Source organism: Macrotis lagotis, chromosome X, assembly GCF_037893015.1.
Source record: "Macrotis lagotis isolate mMagLag1 chromosome X, bilby.v1.9.chrom.fasta, whole genome shotgun sequence".
Classification (NCBI taxonomy): Eukaryota; Metazoa; Chordata; class Mammalia; order Peramelemorphia; family Peramelidae; genus Macrotis; species Macrotis lagotis.
In genome coordinates, this window is record NC_133666.1 from 281,665,001 (window position 1) to 281,689,424 (window position 24,424).

A 24,424-nucleotide genomic window follows, 5' to 3' on the forward strand; every position below is an offset into this window, starting at 1 on the left:
GTATTTATATGTGTTATTAAGAAGGAAAATATAATTAGACTGAATTGTATGTCAAGGAAATTGGAAATATTGAATCATAATATATTTGCTGATATCTTTTGGGAAAAAATAAATATTGTACTACATTTTATAAACTTATTATTTGCTTTGAAGGAAAAGTACCTATGTAACATGAGGAAGATAAAATAATGATGATGATTTGAGATTTCTCTGTGGCAATTTCTAGCCAGTTGTTATGTGAGAAGTATGGAGATGATGGGCAACCTCCTAGCCAGAAGGAGATGTTTAGTTACTTTAAACATTTTATTTAAAAAAATAGGAATTAGGATTATTGTATTTTTTAAATCTCAAAATCTGTTTATTGCATTTCATTTATAGCACTTGTCCTCAGTTTTGAATAACAACTGAATCATGACTTTTTTTCCTGGATCTCTTATACCAAATTGCAGCCTGGCACACTCTTGGTTCTCCTTAGTGCCCAAGCCAACTGAAGCTCTGGTTATAGGTAATTGCTATATTACAACATATTGATAATTGATCTGCCTGACATCAGGTGTGTTAAAATAGAAAGACTATATGCCGAAGCCATTTTGCCCTATGGGGTTTGATGCTAAATGCTGCAGATGGAGAAAATGACCTTTGAAAGGACAACCCTAGCTTCAACTGGGGTAGGATTCTTTTAAAAGAACCCCTCATTTAACCTGATTCATTGAAAAATATTGTCTATACGACTTCACAAGGGAAAATGTCCTCATGTCCCCCTCTGCTATGTAATAGTAAATTGCCATGACATTCCAGGTGCATCATAATTAAGTATGAGAGTGAACCAGTGGATAAGGATAATGCCTATTGCCATATTTAACAACTTTTAAGGAAAGATCCATTCTTCAACTGGAATTTTTGTTCATTCTAAACATGGCCAAAGCCATAGAAAATTTCGTTACAAATTACTTTTTTTGGACACACACGCAGTTTTAAAAATGCTTTTCAAGTACATTTGTTTATACTATTTTTGAACTTTTGTTTACAGCTTATGTGGCATCCATCAATGAATCTGTGTTATATTGGAAAACATAGAATTATTAAAACACTTCCTCAAAAACAAAAAGGGGGATATGTAAGAGACTGTTGTTTATGAGAGTACTAGCCTGAGGAAGTAAACCTTTAACACATACTGTCCATGAGCACAATATTATTGTTTGACTTGTATTTAGAGAATTTCTCAGAAATAGGAGTAAAAAAAAACATATTTAAGCACTTGCTTGGGGTTGAATAAGTGGAGAACTTGCCATCATTGTCTCCTGTCTCTTCGGCATTTGCCTGAGAACTTGACTACAGCTGGACTAAGTCAAGTCATAGGTTATGAGTAAGGATAGATTAGCTGGCCAGAACACAACAGGTGACCAGTGGAATCTTTCTATTTTTACCTGGCCCTCATACTAAGATTTCTGAACAATATTTTATATATTTTTTTCAACTGTGGTATCCACTTAAAATAAATTGACAATTGTTTAATGACAATCATTAAACAAAATAACAATCATTAAATAAAATTACAATCATTCTTAAATGTTCTTTCCTTAATCGGTTACCAGGTCAGTTGTGTTTTTTTTTCTTTTTTAAGATTTATTATTTTCATTGATATGAGATGTATATTTTTAAGTTACAAAGTTTCTTTCCACCCTCCCTTCCCACCCCTCTCCCCTCGGTGGCAAATGGTCAGGTTAGCATTGTACATACATATTTTGATAAGCATGTTTACAGATTAGTAATTTTTGGTTTGAGGAATTAGGATGAAGGGAGTTACATGAGATAATTTTTATAAAGTGTTTGTCAGATTCTGAACAGTTGGTTTTTTATGAGTAGTTCATTTCTTTTTTTAAAGAAATATTTTATTTATTTTGAGTTTTACAGTTGTCCCCCATTCTTGCTTCCTTCCCCCCACCCCCACAGAAGGCAGTCTGTTAGTCTTTACATTGGTTCCATGTTATACATTGATCTCAGTTGAATGTGATGACAGAGAAATCACATCATTAAGGAAGAAAAATAAAGTGTGAGATAGTAAAATTACATAATAATATAACAGGTTTTTTTCCCTAATTTGATGGTAATAATCTTTGGTCTTTGTTCAAGTTCCATAATTCTTTCTCTGGATACAGATGATATTCTCCATTGCAGATAGTCCAAAATTTTCCCTGGTTGTTACACTGAAGGGATGAGCAAGTCAATCAAGGTTGATTATCACCCCCCATGTTGCTGTTAGGGTGTATATTTTTCAGGTTCTGCTCATCTAGATCAACATCAGTTCATGCAAATCTTTCCAGGCTTCTCTGAATTCCCATCGCACCTGGTTTCTAATAGAACAACAATGTCCCATGACATACATATACCACAGTTAAGCCATTCCCCAATTGAAGAAAAGTCACTTAATTTCCAATTTTTTGCCACCACAAACAGGGCTGCTATAAATATTTTTGTACAAGTGATGTTTTTACCCTTTTTCATCATCTCTTCAGGGTATAGACCCAGTAGTGGTATTGCTGGGTCAAATGGTATGCACATTTTTTATTGCCCTTTGGCCATAATCCCAAATTGCTCTCCAGAAAGGTTGGATGAGTTCACAGCTCCACCAATAATGTATTACTGTCCCAGACTTCCCATAACCCTTCCAACATTGATCATTATCCTTTCTGGTCATATTGGCCAGTCTGAGAGGTATGAGGTAGTATCTCAGAGATGCTTTAATTTGCATTTCTCTAATAAGTAATGATATGGAGCAATTTTTCATATGACTATGGATTGCTTTGATCTCCTCATCTGTAAATTGCCTTTGCATATCCTTTGACCATTTGTTAATTGGGGAATAGCTTGTTTTTTGAAAACTTGATTCAGTTCTCTGCATATTTTAGAAATGAGTCCTTTGTCAGAAATACTAGTTGCAAAAATTGTTTCCCAATTTACTACATTTCTTTTGATCTTGGTTACAGTGGCTTTATCTGTGCAAAATCTTTTTAATTTAATGTAGTCAAAATTACCTAGTTTGTTTTGAATGATGTTCTCTATCTCTTCCTTGGTCATAAACTGTTTCCATTTCCATAGATATGACAGGTAAACTACTCCTTGATCTTCTAGTTTGCTTATAATATTGTTTTTTATATCTAAATCCTGTATCCATTTGAATCTTATCTTGGTATAGTGTGTTAGGTCTTGGTCTAATCTAAGTTTCTTCCATATTAACTTCCAATTTTCCATTGAAGAGAGAGTTTTATTTTAGCTGGACTCTTTGGGTTTATCAAACAACAGATTACTATAATCATTTCCTGCTATTGTACCTAATCTGTTCCACTGATCCACAACTCTATTTCTTAGCCAATACCAGACAGTTTTGAAGACTGATGCTTTATAATATAATTTGAGATCTGGTAAGGTTAAGCCTCCTTCTTTTGTACTTTTCTTTCATTGAATCCCTGGAAATTCTTGACTTTTTATTTCTCCACATAAATTTTCTTACAACTTTTTTCTCACTCATTAAAGTAATGTTTTGGAATTTTGATTGGTAGGGTGCTAAACAAGTAGTTTAGTTTTGGTAGAATTGTCATTTTTATTATATTAGTTTGACCTATCCATGAATAGTTGACGTTTGCCCAGGTATTTAAATCTGACTTTATTTGCATGAGAAGAATTTTGTAATTGTTTTCAAAAAGTTTTTGAGTCTGCCTTGGCAGGTAGAATTCCAAGTATTTTATTTTATCTGAGGTTACTCTGAATGGAATTTCTCTTTCTAGCTCTTTCTACTGTATCTTGCTAGTCATATATAGAAATGTTGAGGATTTATGAGGGCTTATTTTATATTCTGCTTCTTTGCTAAAGTTGCTAATTATTTCTAGTAGTTTTTTTAGATGACTTTTGGGGATTCTCTATGTATACCATCATGACATCTGCAAAGAGTATTTTGTCTCTTCCTTCCCAATTCTAATTCCTTCAATTTCTTTTTCTTCTCTTATTGCTGAAGCTAATATTTTTTTAAGTTGTTTTTTTTTTCAAGGAAATAGGGTTAAGTGGCTTGCTCAAGGCCACATAGCTAAGTAATTATTAAGTGTCTGAGGCCGGATTTGAACTCAAGTACTCCTGACTCCAGGGCCAGTGCTCTATCCACTGCGCCACCTAGCTGCCCTGAAGCTAACATTTCTAATACAATATTGAATGGTAGTGGTGTTTCACCCCTGATTTTATTGGAATGCCTCAAGCCTATCCCTGTTGCACATAATGCTTATTGATGGTTTCAGATAGATACTGCTTGTTATTCTAAGGAACAGCCCATTTATTCCTACACTCTCTAGTGTTTTTAGTAGGAATGGGTGTTATATTTTGTCAAAAGCTTTTTCAGCATCTATTGATATAATCATATGATTTCTGATAGGTATAGAATCAAAATATGATAAAAAGTGGAAGCTACGGTTGCTTATGTACTACCATTCCCATTTAAACTCTCTCAATTAAAACATATAAAACCTAGAAGGCCCTTAAGTGGGTAAGTGGAATTTCAGGTCCTTTAAGTGGTTGATGAGGGAGGTCACTGAAAGCAAAGGAGGCCCTTCAGTGCCTTGAGGCCAGGTGTGAATTTTACCTTATGTAGTGACATGTATAGGCTGCCAAGTGATTCAGTGGATAGAATATTGACCTTGGAGTCAGGAAAAACCTGAGTTCAAATCCTGCATCAGATACTGTGTGACCCTTATCAAGTCACAATCTCTCTGCCTTAGTTTCTTCAACTATCAAATGGGAATAAAAATACCTGCCTTACAGGATTATTGTGAGAATTAAGTAAATCAATATTTGTAAAACACTAGCTATTAATTCAATATCTCATTCAATTTCTGATCCCTAGTCCTATAAATTTATGTAACATGTATAAATTTATGCTCTTCAGAATTTCCCCCATTTTCTTCTGTTTGAAAAACAATTTGTCTGGAGGCTAAACTTTTCTGTCTTGGACACACACACACACAAACATTTTTCAACTCAGGTAGTGGTCAATTACTTAGCAATGTATTTTTAGTATGGAATGGAGCATTCAGATGGTCAAAAAAATTCATTTCTCTCAGAAGAGAAGGTAAAGAGCCTTCTCTTGCTCCATATGAATAGAACTTGAAAGCCCAGGAGCCCCTGAATGAATGTTTGTTTTTTCTTTAGGTGTTCTTTGCCACTGCTGAACCTACTGAATAAGTATTCTTTTATCCCTCTGCAAGGCAGCTTTAAAACCTAGGTATTTCGATGGTGTAGATGAATGATTCTATATAAGCAGAGGGTTGATAAGAAAACAGGTTTACTTAGCTTATCAAGATACAAGTACTGAGTAGAGAATACAGATAAATTTCAATAGATATTTCAGGTTCTGTTGCTCATTCAGATTCTGGGCCAGTTGAATGCCAAGGATTCCTGTCTTCATTTCTTCCCCTGAGAGTGTTTGAGTAGTTAATGGTCAGTGTCAGCCTGCCCAGAACAGGGAAACCATAAAGTCTAATAAGACATTGGGACCACAGTTTTATATATCCTGAGGACTAACAGATATGTCATCGGTGCAAAGCCTTCAATTGCACACTAAATGAAGCATCCTCCAGGCTGACTATGTGGGAAATAAGGCTACTGTCCAATGGAATTCTTTTTTTCTAATGAGGCAGTGGGGTTAAGTGACTTGCCCAAGATCACACTGCTAGTAAACAATGTTAATACCAACCTTGAACTCAGATCCTTCTGACTCCAGGGCTCGATCCACTGCCGCTCTAGCTGTTCCATAGCTAACTTTTTTTTTAAGTTTCTACCAATCCATCACTAACTCTTAAAGACTTGTAATCCTATCTGTTCTATAGACTTGTGATATTCTATCTTCAATTCAGCCTAGGAACACTCCCATGAAATCCTAGGTATTCCATCTAAGCTACTTCCTCCTTTATAATGTAAATTGGCCTGGTTATAGCCAACTATGGTCTACTATAAAATTAAGTGACAGGACCAAAGTGGAACTTGTGGCCTCCATTCTGTTCTCATAAACTTTCTTCAGTTTCTCTAGGCAAGACATCAGATTTTTAATCTGTAATCTGCCCCCTCATCTCTATCCCTTTGGTTAAATTATGAAGAAAATTTTTAAAAAATGCAGAGGTCCAGAAAATGAAAAGATGCTAAACAATCTTGATAACACTAGAAATAGATGTGTCTCCATAAGGCCAATTTTCTTTACTTTTTATAAAAGAATTAAGTTTTCATTTGGCTCCTTCCCTAACATAGGGTCTTGTCTAGCATCCTTTCATTGCTAAAAATGACCTTTCTCAGCTTTTGAAACATTCCCTCTAAACACTGATTTTATGTGTGGATGGGAATTTGACATAACTCTTGACAACTCTACAAAGATGACAGATTTGTTTCTCCAGCTTTTATATTCAAATCTGCTATGTCAATTTGGTTGCAGATTATTACCTAATATGACCCTAGGATGCAATGTCTCTTTTTATTTTAGTCTTCAGTTTGCTGACAGTTAAGAGGAAAGTGAACAGTTTGTCTAGAATGCATATTTATTTTTAGAGGTTTATGACTTTCATTAGAAATCACAATTCTTTCTAGAGTCTTATATTTTCTGACCAAAAAAAAAAAAAACTATACAAATCAGAAAATTGTCAGTAAGTGAATTTGGGATAATAATTGAAGAATTTATTTTTTTTCTAGAGTGATATGAAACTAATAGACTTCATCATGAAAGGTTCTAAGAGACAGTTTCTGATTACTGATTTATTACTGAGTTGGGTGACTAAAAACTAGAGGACTTGTTCATCTTTATTGTTGTGACTAATGGGTTTCAAATTAAACTAGCCAATCAATGCTGATAGGGATATGGCATGTTTAAGGGGAAATCAAGGTTTAATTGAATAAATGAACATAGGGAAGGAGGATGAAGAAACAAAGTGCAGGACCTAGGGATGCCCTTGCCCAACATATCTCACACACACACACACACACACACACACGCACAAAAAACATAACTTGTCCCTTCCAAAGTGGAGGTTAGGGAGGACAAGGAAGGAACACACTTAGAGATATTATCAAATAGCTTCAGCGTAATGGGCTTCAAGCCATGGTGGAGCAGGAAATGCACAATAGTCTTTCAGCTAAATGGTTGCTTCCAGGATGCAATACTTCATTACACCAAACTCTCTTTGGAATTCCTGGCAGCCCATCTTTATTCCATGAAAGTGAGGCTGCTCAGTTATTTTATGGTAAAGAAAGGATTCTACTAAAGTGACTTTAATTGATTTTCCTTTTCTGAAGGCATAAGCATAGAGAGGCAAATCAACCAGAAAACTAGAAATATCCAGCCTAAAGCGTTCTAGAGTTAGAAGAGTACCGGAGATATAGAGTGTGCCGGAGAAGGGAAGTCATATAATAGGACAGTGGTACAAAAGAAGAACAGGAGAAAGTTACAAAGCAATAAGAACATGACTAGAACTAAGGTCAAGTATTTTTAATCTGGAGCACATTAACTTGATTTTTAAAATATTTCTATAGCTATTTCATATTACTTTTCTTGTAATACTATGTACTTAATTCAATGCATTTAAAGCAATTATTCTGAGGTGTCCATAATTTTCATCATCCAACCAAAAGAGTCCTTTTCTTCCCCCAGCCAAAAAAAAAGAGTTAATAAATGGGGAAGAATAAGAAAAAAACAAGAATTTCCAGACTGTACTAGGATCATTTTAAATAAAATTATTTTTGTTTGAAAGATATTAGAAGTCATGAGTTCTGCACTTTTATGATTCTATAAAATCTCTTCACTAGTTATTTTATAAAAAATAAAACACCCAACATGGAAACAGGATCCTTTTGGAAATGTGCAGCAGTGTGACTCTGTTTCATCACTGCCATATCCTCCCCTAATGTAACACTGGAGACTGTGGTCAGAGGCAAGGAGGAGATCCTTCAAAAGAGTTCTGCAGACCCCCAAGTCTTGAAAATAATTACTTTCATAGTAGAGGGGAAAGCCTTCAAGTTCAGTATCAAGCTATTTTTCTCCAAGAGTTCTTCTAGTTCATGACTGATGAAACTACTTATCCATGCTATTCTGTTTCATAGGGATAAAAATCTAAGTTGCCCAACTCAGCAATCTTCTACCATATAGAATACAGTTGAGCTCTGGGGAATCCAAGTATATATACATATGTATATATACATATATATTTTAAAAGATATCAGGCAGCTTCACCTCTCTTTCTTATGAAACTTAAAATTGGAAAAGTTTTATAGGACCTAATAAAAGTGGAACTCAAAATAAAAAGTCAAAAACCCAGGGGAAACACACTTTTTAATAGCTGATATAATCCTGATTTGTTTTTAAATTTTTTATTACTACAGCTGTACTTCTGTATGCCACTTTCCAGAGAGGAAATTCATTCTCATTACACCCAAAGGAAGAACCTGAAATATGGCAATGATTAGATCAAGAATAATCAACAACGCTTCTATTGCCCCCAGGCGTCTCTCCCTAATAAAGGAACTTTTGAGTGTCTAATGAAGCAAGTGGCTGTCACTAGGTCAAATCCATTTTCTGAAAACTGGGATTACAAGACCAAGTCTGCAAAGGATACAATCAGTAAAACCAACAGCAGCATGATGGAAAAATTCATCTATTCCGCCATCTTCACTTTCAGAAGAAATCATCTTCAAACTACAGTGACACACAAGACAATTCAAACTTGGTACTACCACAGCCACCTTGTTCCATGGCCATGCACATAGATGTGAGTCTAAAGGAAAAGTCGGGGAGAAAGTCCAGGAGTAGATGAGAAAGGAGTAGAATATGACATAAAACAAAAAGTGTAGTTATAATGGACATTTCTAATATACTAAATGGTTTTTTACATGCATGATTTATTTGATACTAATAAATAACCCTTTAATGTAGTTACCACAGATACCCACTGAAGGATTAAAACTCTTTTTATTTGTTTGGTTTTTTGCAATTAAGAGACTTGACCAAGGTCACACAATTAGGTAATTATTAAGTGTCTGAGGCCATATTTGAATTCAGGTCCTCTGACTCCAGGATAAGTATTCTATCCACTGCCCCACCTAGCTGCCCCTTAAATATATGTTAAACTCAATTCACTGAGTAATCCCTTCTTTCCTTCAGATATTGGTCTCAATGCTCATCCTGCTAGTACAGGCCTCTTACTCTTATGTTTTAGTTTCAAATATGACAAATATGTGATAAATGTTCATTTATATGCCTTTTCCACTAATTGTTATTGCAAAGCAACACAAGAGAACAAAATATCTCATGAGAAGGCATTATAAATGCCATCATATATGATCTTGGAGGAAAAATCCATCAATATTGTCTCATATAGTCATTTTGACCTCGAGTTATGAGGTGATTGTGAATTCACATTCCCACCAAGCACATTATATTTAATCATTATGCATTTTCTTAATCAATAAATGAATGCAGGATATCATGTCCGCAAAGTTGTTTGATGTTAAAAGGATTCTTAAATACATGAAAAATACATGCTTTCCTAATGCATAGGAGTAATTTTGTTGTTGTTGTTCTGTCATATTCAACTCTTAGTGACTCCTTTTGGGGAAACTGAGGCAAACAGGGTTAAGTGACTTGCCCAGGTTCACACAGCTAAGAGGTGTATAACAGCACATTTGAACACACCAAGATATGTCTTCCTACCTCTGGACCTGGCATTTCCATCTCCTGAGCCATCTTCTACACAGGAGTTAGAAGATACCAATTCTTGACCCCTTTCTGTGGTTGATTTGCTTTTAATATTTTAATTCACTTAATCTCCTTGTATCTCAGTTTCCTCATCTGTAAAATATCAACCAAAATTTCACAAAGCTATCAAGAGGATCAAAGAAGAGGATGAATAAAAGTTTTGAAAAAAATGTATAACAATAAAATGTAACTATCACCATACTAAGATGTATAGCATGTATGTATGGGAATTTTTCCCCATGTAATTCCTGCAGAGCCAAATTTACACATTCTTTAAAAGAAGCAAAGATTAGTCTGATATAGTGGTAGACACAACTCATAAACCAAAATTTGGAGAGAGGAAAATTCTTCAATCTAAAGTGATCATGGTGCAATGAAAAAATGATAATATTATCAAAAGTCAGAAAAGCACAGAGAATAACACTTTCCTGAATAAACTAACAGTTATTAATTAGGAGTTTAAGCATTAACTCTTTAGGCCCCAAAGAAGTTTACTATGACAGCAAAGCAAGAACTTATTAAATTTACCCAGGGCTAGTTATGGACACCTAACTATTGATTTCCTAACTTTCACATGGCCATTACCTGTAATTTGAAATTCCTTTAATTAGAGACATTAATGCTTAGGTGATAATGTCAAAGTAATTGCCTTCTGGAAGCCACAGTTATAATGTGCTTAAGTTGCCTTGCCTATAAGACAAGATGACTGGAATAATTTTATGTTGAACTCAGTTTCAAAAAATGTTTGTTCTTCTTTAGTCATTTTCAGCCATGACCAACTCTGTACCCCATTTTGGCAAAAATACTGGAGTGATTTGTCATTCCTTCTCCAGCTCATTTTACAGATGAAGAAACTGAGGCAAGCAGGGTGGAGTGAATTGCTCAGTGTCTCCAGCCACTAAGTGAGATCAAATTTGAACCCAAGAAGATGAGTCTTCCAGACTTCAAGACCCAGGCTCTAGCCACTCTACTATCTAGATGGTTTTTAGTAACAAGAACACTTGAGTTCATATCTTATCTCTGATATATACTGTATCACCCTGAAACCTCATTTACTCTTTCAGAGGTCCAGTGAAGTCCCTAAGCCTTCAAGTTGCAGACTAGTTGCCAGTTTGCATTGGAAGAATGAATTTCTTTACCAGGAGTTCCCTCTAATAATAAAATCAGAACAAAAACAAACAAAAACCAAATGAGTTCTTAAGATTAGTTACTTGACAATAGGATGGTCTATATTGCAAGCAATATTGGAGAATTATAGCAGCAGCAAACTCTGGGGAGGCAGGGGATAGATCCACAACAAAGATTACACAGGCATCTATTAGACCAAGCCTATGAGAATAGATACCTAGGCTTGGCACCTGAATTCACTTCACTCTGCACCTGCTGCTCCATCTGGTTTCAATTACATGTAACAAGCTCTCCCCTTGCCAGGTACCCTCTATTTCCTCCCAATTTCCTACTTTGTGTGTTGTCTCCACCACCACTCCCAGTCCCCAGAGAGTAGAAACTGTCTTTTTATTAAGTGAATCTACAATGCTTAGCAGAGTAACTGGCACATGATAAAGGTTCAATAAATGTTGATTGCATTAGATTGGACCTGGAGGTGGAAGAAGAGGGGGAGAGAAGGAAAGAAGAGAATTCCTAAATGGAAAGGAAACATTTATCAAAAACCATTACAAGTACATCTAGGGCAGGCTTTTTCAGGGTCTTCAGAGAGAAAAGATTTTCTGAGAGTCACTAATAATAATTCTACCTCTAAGAGACTTCAAAAAACAAACCAACACAAGCAAAACAGAAGCAAATGATCCAGTCAGGCTACTTCAAAAACAAAGAGATAAAAGGACTTCAAAATATAATAACACAGAAGAGGTCTTTCATCTAGGAGTAGAGTATACAAGAAGATGGGGAAAAAATAGGTTAGAAGAAAAAGAGAACCCAATCTGTGTGCAGTATCTAAATAATTAGATTTAGTGCTATGTTTATGGAGCAAAACATCACTAAAAATAGCAAAATACATTACCTTCTCACAGATGGGATGATTTGAAGATGACTCCTAGAATCATTTTTTCCTAGAGCTCATAGGGACATCAAAAAAGGCAGAATGTAAGCTTTGGGGTCACCCATATCTCTGTTACCTCCTAGCTAGGTGACTTAGTCAAATTTCTTAACCTCTCTGGGCCTTAGTTTTCTCATCTGTAAAAAGAGAGGGAAACTTGATCAAATGACCTCTAAAGTTCCTTGAATCATCCATTCTCCATTTAAATATCTGTGATGAGGAAGTTCATTATTTGAAAATTTTTCTTTATACTGAGTAAAAATCTACTTTCCTATAACTTTCATCCACTGATTTCCCCTCAGGAGAGAGAGACAGAACAAGCGTTAGCCCTCTTCCCCATGATATGATTTTATGATTATTTGAACATTAAAATCCCTATTACAAATATTTTGAGCAGTTTTCACACTCCAATAAACAGTTTCTCTCCTTAAATTTACATCTTATAAATAATTCCAACTCATCTTTACAGGGTGTTTTAACTTTTCTAGCCTTTTCTCACCAATGGAGCCTGATTCTTATCCATTATTCTTGATGTAGGAAAGCAGCTATGTGGTATAGCAAATAAAGCACAGGTTTGAAACCAAAAAGGTTCATCTTTATAGGTCTGAACATGGCTTCAGACACTTCTGTGTGATCCTGGACAAGTCACTTAACCCTATTTGTCTCAGTTTCCCCATCTATAAAATGAGCTGAAGGAGGAAATAGCAAACTAAATTGCCAAAAATCAAACAAATGGAGTCACATGGAGTTGGATACTACAGAACAACCATCTCTGATTTTTGTAAACAAAATTCACAATATAGGTTTCTCAGTTAGAAATACAATAAGCATTACTGAACATCTGTTATGTCCCAGATACTGTGTTAAGAACTGGAAGATAAAGAAGGACAAAAAACAATCCCTATTTTCAAAGAGCTCACAGCTTAATGGGAAACACGCCTTGTAAAAAATATGTACAAACAAGTTCTATAAAGGAAAAATTGGACATTTTCAACATAGGATAGGCACTTGAATTTAAGGGGATTGTGAAAGGTTTCTTGTAGAAACCTTTTTTTTTTATTTGGAGCTTGAAGGAAGCCAAACAAAGATGAGAAGGGAAAGCTTACCAGACCTTCAAAAATGCCCAGAGCTGAGATGGAGCATTTTTGCACAAGTAACATCAAAGAGGTCACAGGGTAGAAAGGGAGTGAAAAGCAGGCTGATGAGTGACAGATGAACACAAAATATAGCATAATTTATATGATCCTAGAGGTGACAGGCAACTGATGGAGGATGTACTAGAGTGAGGAGAGACTTAAAGAAGGGAAATCTTTGTATCTTCTTAGGATATTTCCTTCAAGAACAAATATGCCTTCTCCATGAAGATTTCTTGGACCTTTAACTTGTTCTTCTCCCTGATCTCTCCATTCTGGCATTGCACTAACAGAAATCTACTCTCTAAGTGGGCTTTTGGGTGTGTGTGTAGTGGGAGGGGAGTAGGCAGTCTTCACTGAATATAGAAGGGACTGATTTGTGGGGAAAGGATGTGATTGTGTGTGGTCTGTTTGTGTGTGTGTGTGTGTGTGTGTGTGTGTGTGTGTGTGTGTGTGTGTGTGTGTGTTTCAGTAATAAACAGAGCATCAACTTTTGAGTCAGGAAGACCTGGATTCTGACACATATTAATTGTATGACCACTTAACTCAGGTGACTTTAAAACTGTAAGTTACATAGTAGGTGTCCATCAGCATAGATGGAGTTTCTAGTCCAAAATGATTCCATGAAATAATAACCTAAGTTACACAGACACATTTTGAGGATATTTAATGCAAGAGTCATGTCTTCAGTGTTCAGAAAGTTCACTTAATGAGTATTTGAATTGAAATGAACCTGTGTATCATTATTTTTTAACACAATGATCCTTGTTCCCTCCCCTATTCTCTCCTCTCTCTCTCCCTCCTCCCTCCTCCCTCCTCTCCCCTCTCTCTCTCTCTCCTCTCTTTCCCCCAAAGTTCTGTCTCTTGATCAGAGGGGTTCTTAATTACCTCATGTTTAGAGTAGTATGCATTCTTTTCTCAAAGGAGAATATTACATATTACTAGGTTGGGTAGCAAAGACTCTGTTGACTCTGTGCTGTCATTCTCTCAAGTAATTTCCAAACTCCCCAGGTCTGATTTCAATTTTCAGTTTGGGTGTGCAACTAGAGCATTCCCTGAAGAATTCCCAGCCAGGCAGTCAGCCAAGCAGTTTCCAAGTACTTTAGTTCAACCTCTTAGGGATATAAAGTGATATTACAATTAATTTTGCTCTAACTGGGTTCTCTATGAAACTAGCTAAGTAGTATGCATAAATAAGAGGAAAGGGCTCAATAATATGATTTTTCCAAATTTTTTCTTCTGCTTCTCCCACGTACATCTCACAGGGCTGCTGAAATAATAATGAACTTCATTAAGAGTGTCCCAGCAGTCATTGCCCAGCAGGAACTGAGGAGGATGCTGGAAAACTGCCGTTGTTTTGCCAAAAAGCATCCATAAAAAGGACCAATGATTTCTTGGTAGGGGTGCAAAGCTAAATAAATATAGCCCCTTTTAACTCAAAATTAGAAAAACTTTTAGGGATTAGGTGTTTTTCCTGTTTGTATATTTATGTTTTGTAGGGTTTAAAAATTTAAACATAGAAATTTGTTTGTTTTTTAATTGTTCAGTTATTCATATAAGTAAGATAAGGTTTCATCATCTGGTTGCTGTTTATTGTTCCCATCTCTCACAGCAATCTGCTCTTTTACCATTTACTGTCTCCTTTACTTTTTCTTTGCCACCTAAATAAACTTTCCTTTGTTTTCCTTTTATCTCCTCATATTAGTTTTCAGAAACTCCCCACTCTTCAAGTCAAAATGTTTAAAAGAGGCTCTATTTGAAAACTCTAATCATGAAATCATTTAAAAGCACAATTGTCTAAAAGCTGTTGGTTACCATCATCGACAAGATGTGATGGATAGATCCCTAGAGGAAAGGTGGAGTGCAGTCATTAACTTTGCTACTAGCTAATTGTGTAACTTTGGACAAATCATTTCACTTCTTTGAGATTCAGTTACTTCATCTTGCCATAGCTAAGTGGTTTAGTGGACTGACACCCAGAACTTGGAATTGGAAGACCTGAATTCAAAACCTCACTCATTTAATAGCTATATCACTCTAATCAAGTCAGTTAACACTCTCAGCCTCTGTTTTCCAATCAATAAAATAGAAATACTAATAGAATGTCCCTCTGTGAGTTGTTATGAGAATCTAGTGAGATAACATGTAAAGGGCTTTATAAACCTTAAGGTACTATATAATTACTAGCTATTTACTATTATTATTATTATTATCTGTAAAAATGGGTTAATAATAATTGTCTTGCTTATAGAATAGAGGTATTATAAAAATTTAATAATAATTCAAAGACAAGAATGAAGTAGCCCTTGCCCTCAAGGTACTTACACTCTATAGTTAATATTTGAATAGATTTGTGAAATGTAGTTACTATTTGTATAAACAGCTTCAAGAAGTGTTCACATGCATATTTTATATAGGGTTGCTTACCCCCTATCCAGAAAATGTTACATGTCTGATAATAACAAATTATCTTTACAATAGGAGAAAGCACTAAATTACAGCAGGTAATCAAGAAAAGTTTCCCATAGAAGAAAACACCTGAGATGATCCTTGAAGGAAACTAGAGATTCAAAGAGACAGAGATGAGAAAAGAAGGTATTCTGGGAAAAGACTATATAGAGATTCTAAGAAACCAAGATTCATGCTCATGCTCACAAGTACAGGTCCATAGCCATTTCTTGTCTAAGTAAATGCTACCTATCTCCCAGGTGCAGACTGTGTGTATGTTTTCTGGACTTAAATGTTACTTTTTAGGAGAAATATTATAATTGAAGAAAAGACATAGCAATGATTCCTGGAGAGGGAGTAATCCAAAGACTGGAGCAGAATCTTGGCAGTGGGTAAGAGGTTTGTACAGATTCACTTGGAACATACAAAATTGGGTTGATTAATCCAGAGTCCTTTGGGATACTCTCCCCATAGTGGTGTGACTTGAAGTAGTCAGTGAGAAAAGAGATGATTCTTCTAGATAGTGGGGGAAAAAATTATCCTAGTTAACTTTCCCATCATAAATCAGTAAGTCAATTAGTATTTAAGTTCCAACTTATGTATTAGATAAGAGCTAGAGATTCAAATAAAAGCAAAGGACAATTACTGTCCTCATCACCAAGCAAAAGAATGGGACAGCCCTTTTCCACTGGCCATCCTTCTCAAGCCCTTTTAAATTCTTTTACCTTTAATGTTTCCTTCCAACACATAATCTATAAGCTTAAGAGAAGATGACTCACTATAAATTTTCTAGGTTTTTTCACTTTTGGAATAAACTAAGTTTGCAAAAACTATTCTCTTGGGGCGACTAGGTGGAGTAGTGGATAAAGCACAGGCCTTGGAGTCAGGAGTACCCAAGTTCAAATCCAGTCTCAGACACTTCATAATTACCTAGCTGTGTGGCCTTGGGCAAGCCACTTAGCCCCATTTGCCTTGCAAAAACCTAAAAAAAAAACTACAAACTACTCTCTTATTTGTAAATAGTCACTTCAATTTGGAATGCTTAGTTCAGTATCATTAAAGTTGCTTACAGAACATATTTTTCAGAAGGAAAATTTTTTTTAAAAAATTCACCAATGAAGGTCAAAAGTGTATTTTATTACACTGTGAAGATGATTACATAATACCCACTTTAAATGCACTTTTTACCTTAAAACTAGAAAGCTTCATCAGTCAAACTCTTATCAGTGCAATATTGGGAGAGTAGATTGCTCTAGTAAATTAGATTTGAGAGACTTTTGGACCACACAATCTCCGAGATATAATTGTGTATATGCACACACACACACACACACACACTCTCTCTCTCTCTCTCTCTCTCTCTCTCTCTCTCTCTCTCTCTCACACACACACACACACGTATTCATGTATGTGTGTATATATAGGCACATATATATATATATATATGTACATGTATTTAATGAATTGCAACAGCATCTACCTCTTTTCCATCCCTATTTTCTTCAATTCTTAGAACTGTTAAACTCTTTGAAAGAAAGAATTATGTATAAGTTTTTGTAACAACTTCTATAAGCTAAGATGCAAGATCCTATAATTTAAGAATCTAATCAATTAATAGCAGAGAAGGTCAAACCTTAAGCTTATATCCTACAGTGGCAGCTTATGTGGCAAAGGTACACAATGGAACATGTGAACCTGTACTCTGGGATTTATTTATTCACTTTGTTTGGGGCATCAGCACAACCCCCTGTTCTCACTCCACTATTCCATTCAAAATAAGTCAAAGAACTCAATTTAGTCCCCAACACTTTGTGGAGAGTTCCTGGCTATGGCAGAACACTACTCAGCAGCAGTAAGAGAACTAAAAACAGATGAAACTGGAAGAGAGTGCCAACATGTATAGAGAATTCTATCAGGTCTGAAATAAATGGGACTGGTATCTCTCTGGGGTCAATTCTGTTCCCCATCTCACTTTTAGATGTACTAAGGACAGATACTGAGTTAAGTGAAAAGTGCATTCTCTAGTTTTGGAGGAGACTGAGATAACTGTGAAATCCAGGCCTCTGGAGATTAGTCATCAAAAGTGAAGGATTAAGAAAGAATGCAATAGGACAATATAAGGATGGAAGATGAATTACCAAAGATCTCAGGAGGAAGAAAGTTTGGTTAAAAGCCTTGATGATAAGCAAATAAATCAACAAAGAAGATAATAAAAGGGAAGATGAACCCTGAGACATGTAAATGTACCAAAACTTCTCTGAATAAATATTGCAAGTCAAAGGAAAATAAATCACTTCCTGATGAAGAAAAAAACACTGTTGATTTCCCAAGAGAGGATGAAATCTCAAAAAGTTATTCCCAAATTGTTCAAGGAAGAGAGATAAAAATATGAGAGTACAATTATGAAAATATAATTAAATTTCTACACAGCAGAAATAATTGGTAAAATAGAAATACTTAGACACTGATAATGAATCTTTCCTTAGAAATATATAGCAGTAAAGGATAGTCTAGAAGAAAGGAAGCAAAAAGCAATAATACTAAAAGATGGCATGATCTCTATTAAAGCAAAACATATTTATTCAAATAAAGAAAATAAAGACACAATGTAAGAATCATGTTTCCTAGAATATAAGTCAAAAATCCAAAACACTATAATGAAAGAAATATAAAAAACCCCAGAATTTCTGAACACAAAATACAAAATGATAAAAGAACCCACAAATCACCAGTTTAAAAAAACTTTATTCTAAATAAAGTCCAACACAAATTGTAGTGAAATTTAACAATTCTAATGACAAATTATATAAGTAGCCAAGGAAAAAGCCTTCAAAAATAAAGGAAAAGAAATTTGAATAATTCAAGAATATATTGTACTTATCAAAAACTGTGGAAGGAAGGGTGGCTAGGTGGAACAGTGTATAGATCAGAGACCCTGGAGTCAGGAATACCTGAGTTCAAATCCAGCCTCAAACACTTAATAATTACCTAGCTGTGTGGCCTTGGGCAAGTCACTTAACCCCATTGCCTTGCAAAAACCTAAAAAAAACTAAGGGAACAGAAACATGTATTAAAAAACAAATAAATCAAGAGAAAGCAATATATCCTACAAAACTGCACTTAATCAATAATAAAAAAGACTTTTTTGTGTTATTCTATTAATTAACTGGCTATGTGACTCTAGATCAGTTTCTTCTACTATTAATGGGTAACAGCTCCTACCTCCCTGTTGCTGTGAGGATCAAATAAGATAATACTTATAGTCACATAGCCTAGTGTCTGTCTGTTAGTAAGTGCTTCTAAAATGTTTGTTTCCTTCCTTCTTTTTTTTGAAAAAGAGAAAATTAAAAAAAAAAACTAACAAAAACAGGAAATAGGAAGAGGAATTTTACTTAACTGAAACAGAAGGGGGGAAAGAAGGGAAGAATTGACAACTAGATAAAATAAGGAAATAAGAAATTAATAAGTTAAATAAAACTTTAAAGTTGGGGAAAGGTAACAAACTAGGGAGGACTTGGAGGTTAAAGGAAGGTAACTGGTAGGTATAGGGTTGCCTTAAAGTAGTAAAGCTAAAATCAACAAAAAAGAAAAAAAGTACTAACTGCAGAAAAAAAGGAGCAAAAAAATCAAAGTCAGAAAAAAAATTACACATGGGAAGAATACTTAAACCTAACATATCTATAAATGTGAATGGATTAAACAATCCAATGAAACTATAACAAAAAAGAATGAAAAATTGGATATGAAAATAAAACATGTTGCTCACAAGAAATATGTAGAAAAAGCAAAAAACATAAATAGAATAAAAATGAGGGAATGGACAAAATTATTATGTATCCAGTGAATCCAAAGAAGCAGAAGTTGCAATAAGACAGCAAATATTCAAGTCCTTCCCACATTCTTACTTTCCCCCTATCATGGGATTTTTACCTAATATTAATTTCTTTTTATGTCATCTAATTAGCCAGTTGTTTCATAGCTTAATGAAATCTCACCTTCTTCTTTTCTCTAACATCTTTTGTTAAGGGTGTTTTTTTTCCATTTTCTGCATCTTTTTTTAAAGAAATGACAAAAAATATAAACAAGGAAACTTCATTATATTGAATTAAGCATATATGCTCCACATGCATCTAAACTCATAAATGAAAAATTAAATGAATTATAAGAAGACATAGGAGTAGCAGGAGATTTTAATATTCTCCTCTCTCTCTCTTTTAGACTAATCAAACAGGAAGCTAAATAAAAAAAGAAAATATAGACTTGGACAAAATGGTAGAGAAAGTAAAGCTAAAAGACTTAAGTAATCTCCTGAATGAAATTGCTAGTTAATATAATTATTTTTTACACCTCATAGAATTTCTATAAATATGAGTACTTATTAGAACATAGAGATATTACTAATAAATATTAAAAGGTAGAAGAAAGCCCTTACTTTTATTCAACCTCCTTTGAATATCATTCTAAATAGGTACCAGTGCACAGTATATTTTTCTGCCTTGGAAAGTAGAGTAAACTGAAGAAGCAGGACAACAGGGTCACCACTGAATATTAGTTTTCATTGTACTTTAGGTAGCTCACAGTGAGGTATGGCTAAAGCAGAGTTAAGGCAGAATACCTCCTCTGCTCATATCCTGGCATTTAAAAGAGTAGGAAAAAAAAGTGATGCCAGCAGAATTCTGGGTTAAATGCCTCTTTTTTCTTCAAATACAAGTATAAGGGAGAAAGAATCTCTTCTACTTGAGGATTCAGGCTAAATTTTTGCTGAATTGAACATTTCCTTAACATTTTTTTTCCATTTCTTTGTTTTTTATCTAATAGGTTCATGAAGAGATTTATAGGAAAAAAGTCATTTTAATGAACCTATCTGGCCAGTTCTCTGGTTTTAAAGTGTGTAAAATATCTTGTGAAAATTTGGGGGAATGTCTAGCTTAATTTCTACCTTTATTGATTTATGGTTGCTTTTTTACTTATTTTTAATATTCTGGTGTCTGTTAAACATACAAAATGATAAAATCAGAACCCCAGGAATTGATATTGTCATTAGTACTATATATTGAAACAATAAAATTCTTCCTGCTTTTTTTCTCTAAAGCAACATAACTATTTGCTTCATTAAAAACTTTTGAGAAATAATCTTTCATTAATAAGATTTCATTTTGTGAGTCTTAGAATTTGATATTTGCCACAAACTAGAACCTTTATTCTTCTAGGCTGGAGACATGGTAAACAGTAGGAAATGAATGTGGTAAATAAGGCAAAAAGCTTTGATAAGGTTCTAATAATGCTGACAGTTCAGAAATGGGTGAAAGGTTCATGTACAAAATTAAACTTTGAAAAGTGAAATGGATGAATACATTTTGAAAGATAGATTTTAGTTGTCTTGATAAATAAATTATATATATATATATATTTATTTATTTATTTATTTATATAATTTAGGAGAGGTGTAATAGATAGAGAATTGGCACAGAGTCAGGAAAATTTGTTCAAATCTTGCCTTTATATCTATTGACTATATAATACTGGCAAGTCATTTTATGTCTTAGTTGTCTAGATAACTCTCTAAGACTAAACTGCAAAATAAATTTTGACCTACATTGGTAGAAAAGCTTCTTCATCAAGACTTCCCTTACAAGTGAAATTACAGTTCCTGCCTCTGTCCAAATAAATAATAATAATAACCATCACCACAATAACAAAATTAATATGTTCATTTCATAGTATATTTTAATGTGTTACATTTTACTGTAAATGTAACTATTTCAAAATTTATATATATATATATATATAATTTTTCAGGATAACTAAACATTTTTTCTAAATATAGTCAATAAAAATATAATAAAAATATGGTAGACAGAATTGAGATGCAGTAATATTAAAAAGAATGACTTGCACACACAAAAAGTGACCTCAAAAGAGGTCATTCAATTAGACAGAATGGAAAAGAAGTAGACTAGTCATGCAGTAAAAGCAAGGGAGGAACAAACCTAGTCAGTACACAAACTGGAGAGACCTAGAGGGAAATCTCTGACATTTTGGGTAAATAACCAGTGGAGGGTTTATATAAGGACATGGACAAGATTCTAACTGAATAAGTAGGTGAGGACAGATCATAGCCTGCATCTATAAAAGGGATACTCCCAATGATGAAGTTTTAATCCATTGATGAACTAAAGTTGTCAGTGTAATTAAGGATGTCCTAAACCAAATAGTTGCCTTTCTGCTCTCTAAAGTAAATGAACTCTATATGAACAGTCAGGTAAAAATAATCATTTGCCAACATTTCCAAAGTTAATATGAAATACATTATAATAAGTACATAAATTAGTAACTTTCTTTTTATTATTCTTTTATATACATTGATTCAGAAGTCCTAAAATTTCTAAGGAAATATTACTTCCTTAGGGGCTTAAGCAGCATAGAGTCCTCTAAATTTATTTCCAGATCCCCTGACATATGAATTTCACAGTTGAGTCAATGATAAAAAAAAAAAATAAGTATGTTGAATAGAGAAAGGCAAAGGGAAGTTGCTTTCCAATAATCCTTTAGCTAATTTCTCAATCCTTAATTCTTCACTAGATGGTTTGAGGTAAGAAAGTAGACACAATGTCAGAGAATCTGACCTATCTTCTAAACTAGATATTATCATATAATTGATTTTCATAATACCAGTGTATAATAGTTAATGAATAGTATACTGTCCCTTTGTCCACCAGAAAAATTACCCTCAAGGGCAATTGAGGTCCATGGAAATAGTAGCATGAGAGTGAACCACCCCCCCCAATAAAATTATCTCAAGACGTCTTCCAAATACAGTCCTGTGGATGACCTTCTACTACTCCCTTCCAAACCTTATTATTTCAGACATGCAATTCAATCATTGGAGTAAATTATGGATGGGCAAATGTTGGGGCCAGATGCAGTGCTCCACCTTTATTGTCAACAAATGAAAGAGGCAAAGAACAAAAGACTAGGATAGAGAGAAATGAAGAAGTTGGCAGGGAATAAGAGCTAAGAGTAGAGTTAAGGCTAAAGGGCTAAGGTATTAGGGGGTTATTATGTAAGATTAGAAAGAAGGCCAAGGGATGGTCACTCTGAGGTCTGAGGAGTGGACTTTCCACTGTGCTGTCAGTTACACATTCCTCTCAACTGCCCACCCTAGAAATTCTATTCCCACTGAGTACGAGCAGATTGTGGGACAGTCACCAAGTAGAACAACCTACAAGACCACCGGAAAGGCTTCCCTAACACTCAAGCCAGGAAAAACAATCACGGAAAATGATTCCCAAACTAAATTGTGTCTAATCTCTCTCTGCTTTCAATTGATTAATGGACCCAAGCCCAAGGAGAAGAGCTCCTTTATCCTGTGCCTTAGGCCTGAGCCCCACTTTCTATACTTCTATCATCTTCTCTGGATGCTGTGGTCTCCACTAAAGGGACAGCACAGATGAAATGCACCCATTTTGCTGGTCAGCAGCTCAGAATCAAGATGTCTTAGCAGTGCCATCCAGTAACACTCTCTTCACCAGCAACCACATCCCAGATGGCGCTCAACCTTAGTGTCAACCGAGTGGAGACAGGGCTTAGTTTTAGAAAATATCGTGAGCAATTTGTGAGAATCTTGTAAACCTGCTATTTTGGATTCCTTAACCTAATCATTTGTGTTTAAAAAGCTGCCTCTGGATTCAAGTAAAAAAGGGACAACCAGCCTGCATCATGGAGGAAACTGGAGGTGAGGAACCTCATCTTCAGTGACATATTTCTTCTGTGTGTGTGTGTGTGCATGTGTGTCTGTGCATAGATGTGAGAAAGAGATAGAAATGAAGAGAATCAAAGGCAAAGAAAGGAAAAAAATAGGGGGGGAGAGAGACAAGAGAGAAAAAAGGAGATCCTGAGCCTTAAATGTTTTAATAGATTATGTTAAAAAGGGAGCCTGAGTACACAACTGTTTGGGGTTTTTTGCTCTAGTATACCTAGACTAATGTTGATTTGTATGCAATCTTAATTTCTCAGGCACTGTTTGGGGCTTTCTTCCAGCATTACCTCTTTAAATGCTTGTAGCCTACCAGAGTATCGGGAGGTTAATTTTTTTAAGGAAAATTTCTGATTCAATGTTAACTATTCAAGACTCCCCTGGAGAGAAATGCACAAAGGAGGAAGTATTCAGGAGATTCTCAAGTAGCAAGCAGAGATTTGAAAAAAAGAAATGGTTCAGTCAATATAATTATGAATGTTCCAAAGCATTGCATCAGTTTCCACCTTCCTTCTTGAAGTATACAGTACCCCAAAAGAGAAAACAACCTTTCAGTTAGTACATTGTTAGAGGAGAATCTGAAAAAAAGAAAACACTGGTTCACCTTGAGGAAGTGTGTTTGTCCTGGTTTAAGTAGCTGTGGAAACTAAAGGAAAATTAGAGACCTATCTTAATAGCCAAAAAGCAGCTTCTTTTCTCTCAAAGGAAAGTGTCCTTCTTAATAAGATCTATGTAGGACTTCAGGAATGGTGAATTTACAAGCAACATTTTAAGAAAAAGTAAATTTCCTAATTTCAGTCTTCCATGCTTCTTGGCTGAAAAAAGATCTACCCATTCTCTACTTCTTCCTCAAAATAATGTCTGATTCTAGATTTAATCAACAGTTGTTTTTGTTAAAAAAAAATTTCCCCCAAGAATGATCTGAGAAGTTCATAATAATTTTAACTCTTCATCATTACCAAGCACCTTACTTCGTCACACTTGAATTGAAGTTGTAAGAAAAATATTTCTGTTTTATAGTGTATTAATTAGTCTCAACAACCTCTCATGGTTTCCAACTGATAAAACTATTTCCATGTTATTTACATAATTGCTAAGCCTAAGTGTATGTCTCTTTAAGAAATCCAATGTTGTATAGAAAATTCCAGATTCAGAAAACAAATTGGGAAATGATTATTTGCTTTCCACAAAACAAATGATTAGATTCAAGGCACAAAATTATTGTATAGATGCAAGTCCCCAATGGACTTTGTGCA

General features: G+C 34.7%; 1 protein-coding gene across 2 annotated transcripts in view; it reads left to right on the forward strand.

Annotated features, from left to right (window-relative positions):
• Positions 1–22,576: 22,576 nt before the first annotated feature.
• MROH2B (maestro heat like repeat family member 2B) overlaps positions 22,577–24,424 on the forward strand; it is a 91,814-nt gene continuing 89,966 nt past the window's right edge. The window contains exon 1 of one of the 2 annotated variants that reach the window (XM_074202546.1): positions 22,577–23,147. In XM_074202546.1, the coding sequence (XP_074058647.1) occupies positions 23,132–23,147 (16 nt within the window). In that variant the 5' untranslated portion in view covers positions 22,577–23,131. The remainder of the gene's footprint in view (positions 23,148–24,424) is intronic. The other variant, XM_074202545.1, reaches the window with a different exon arrangement.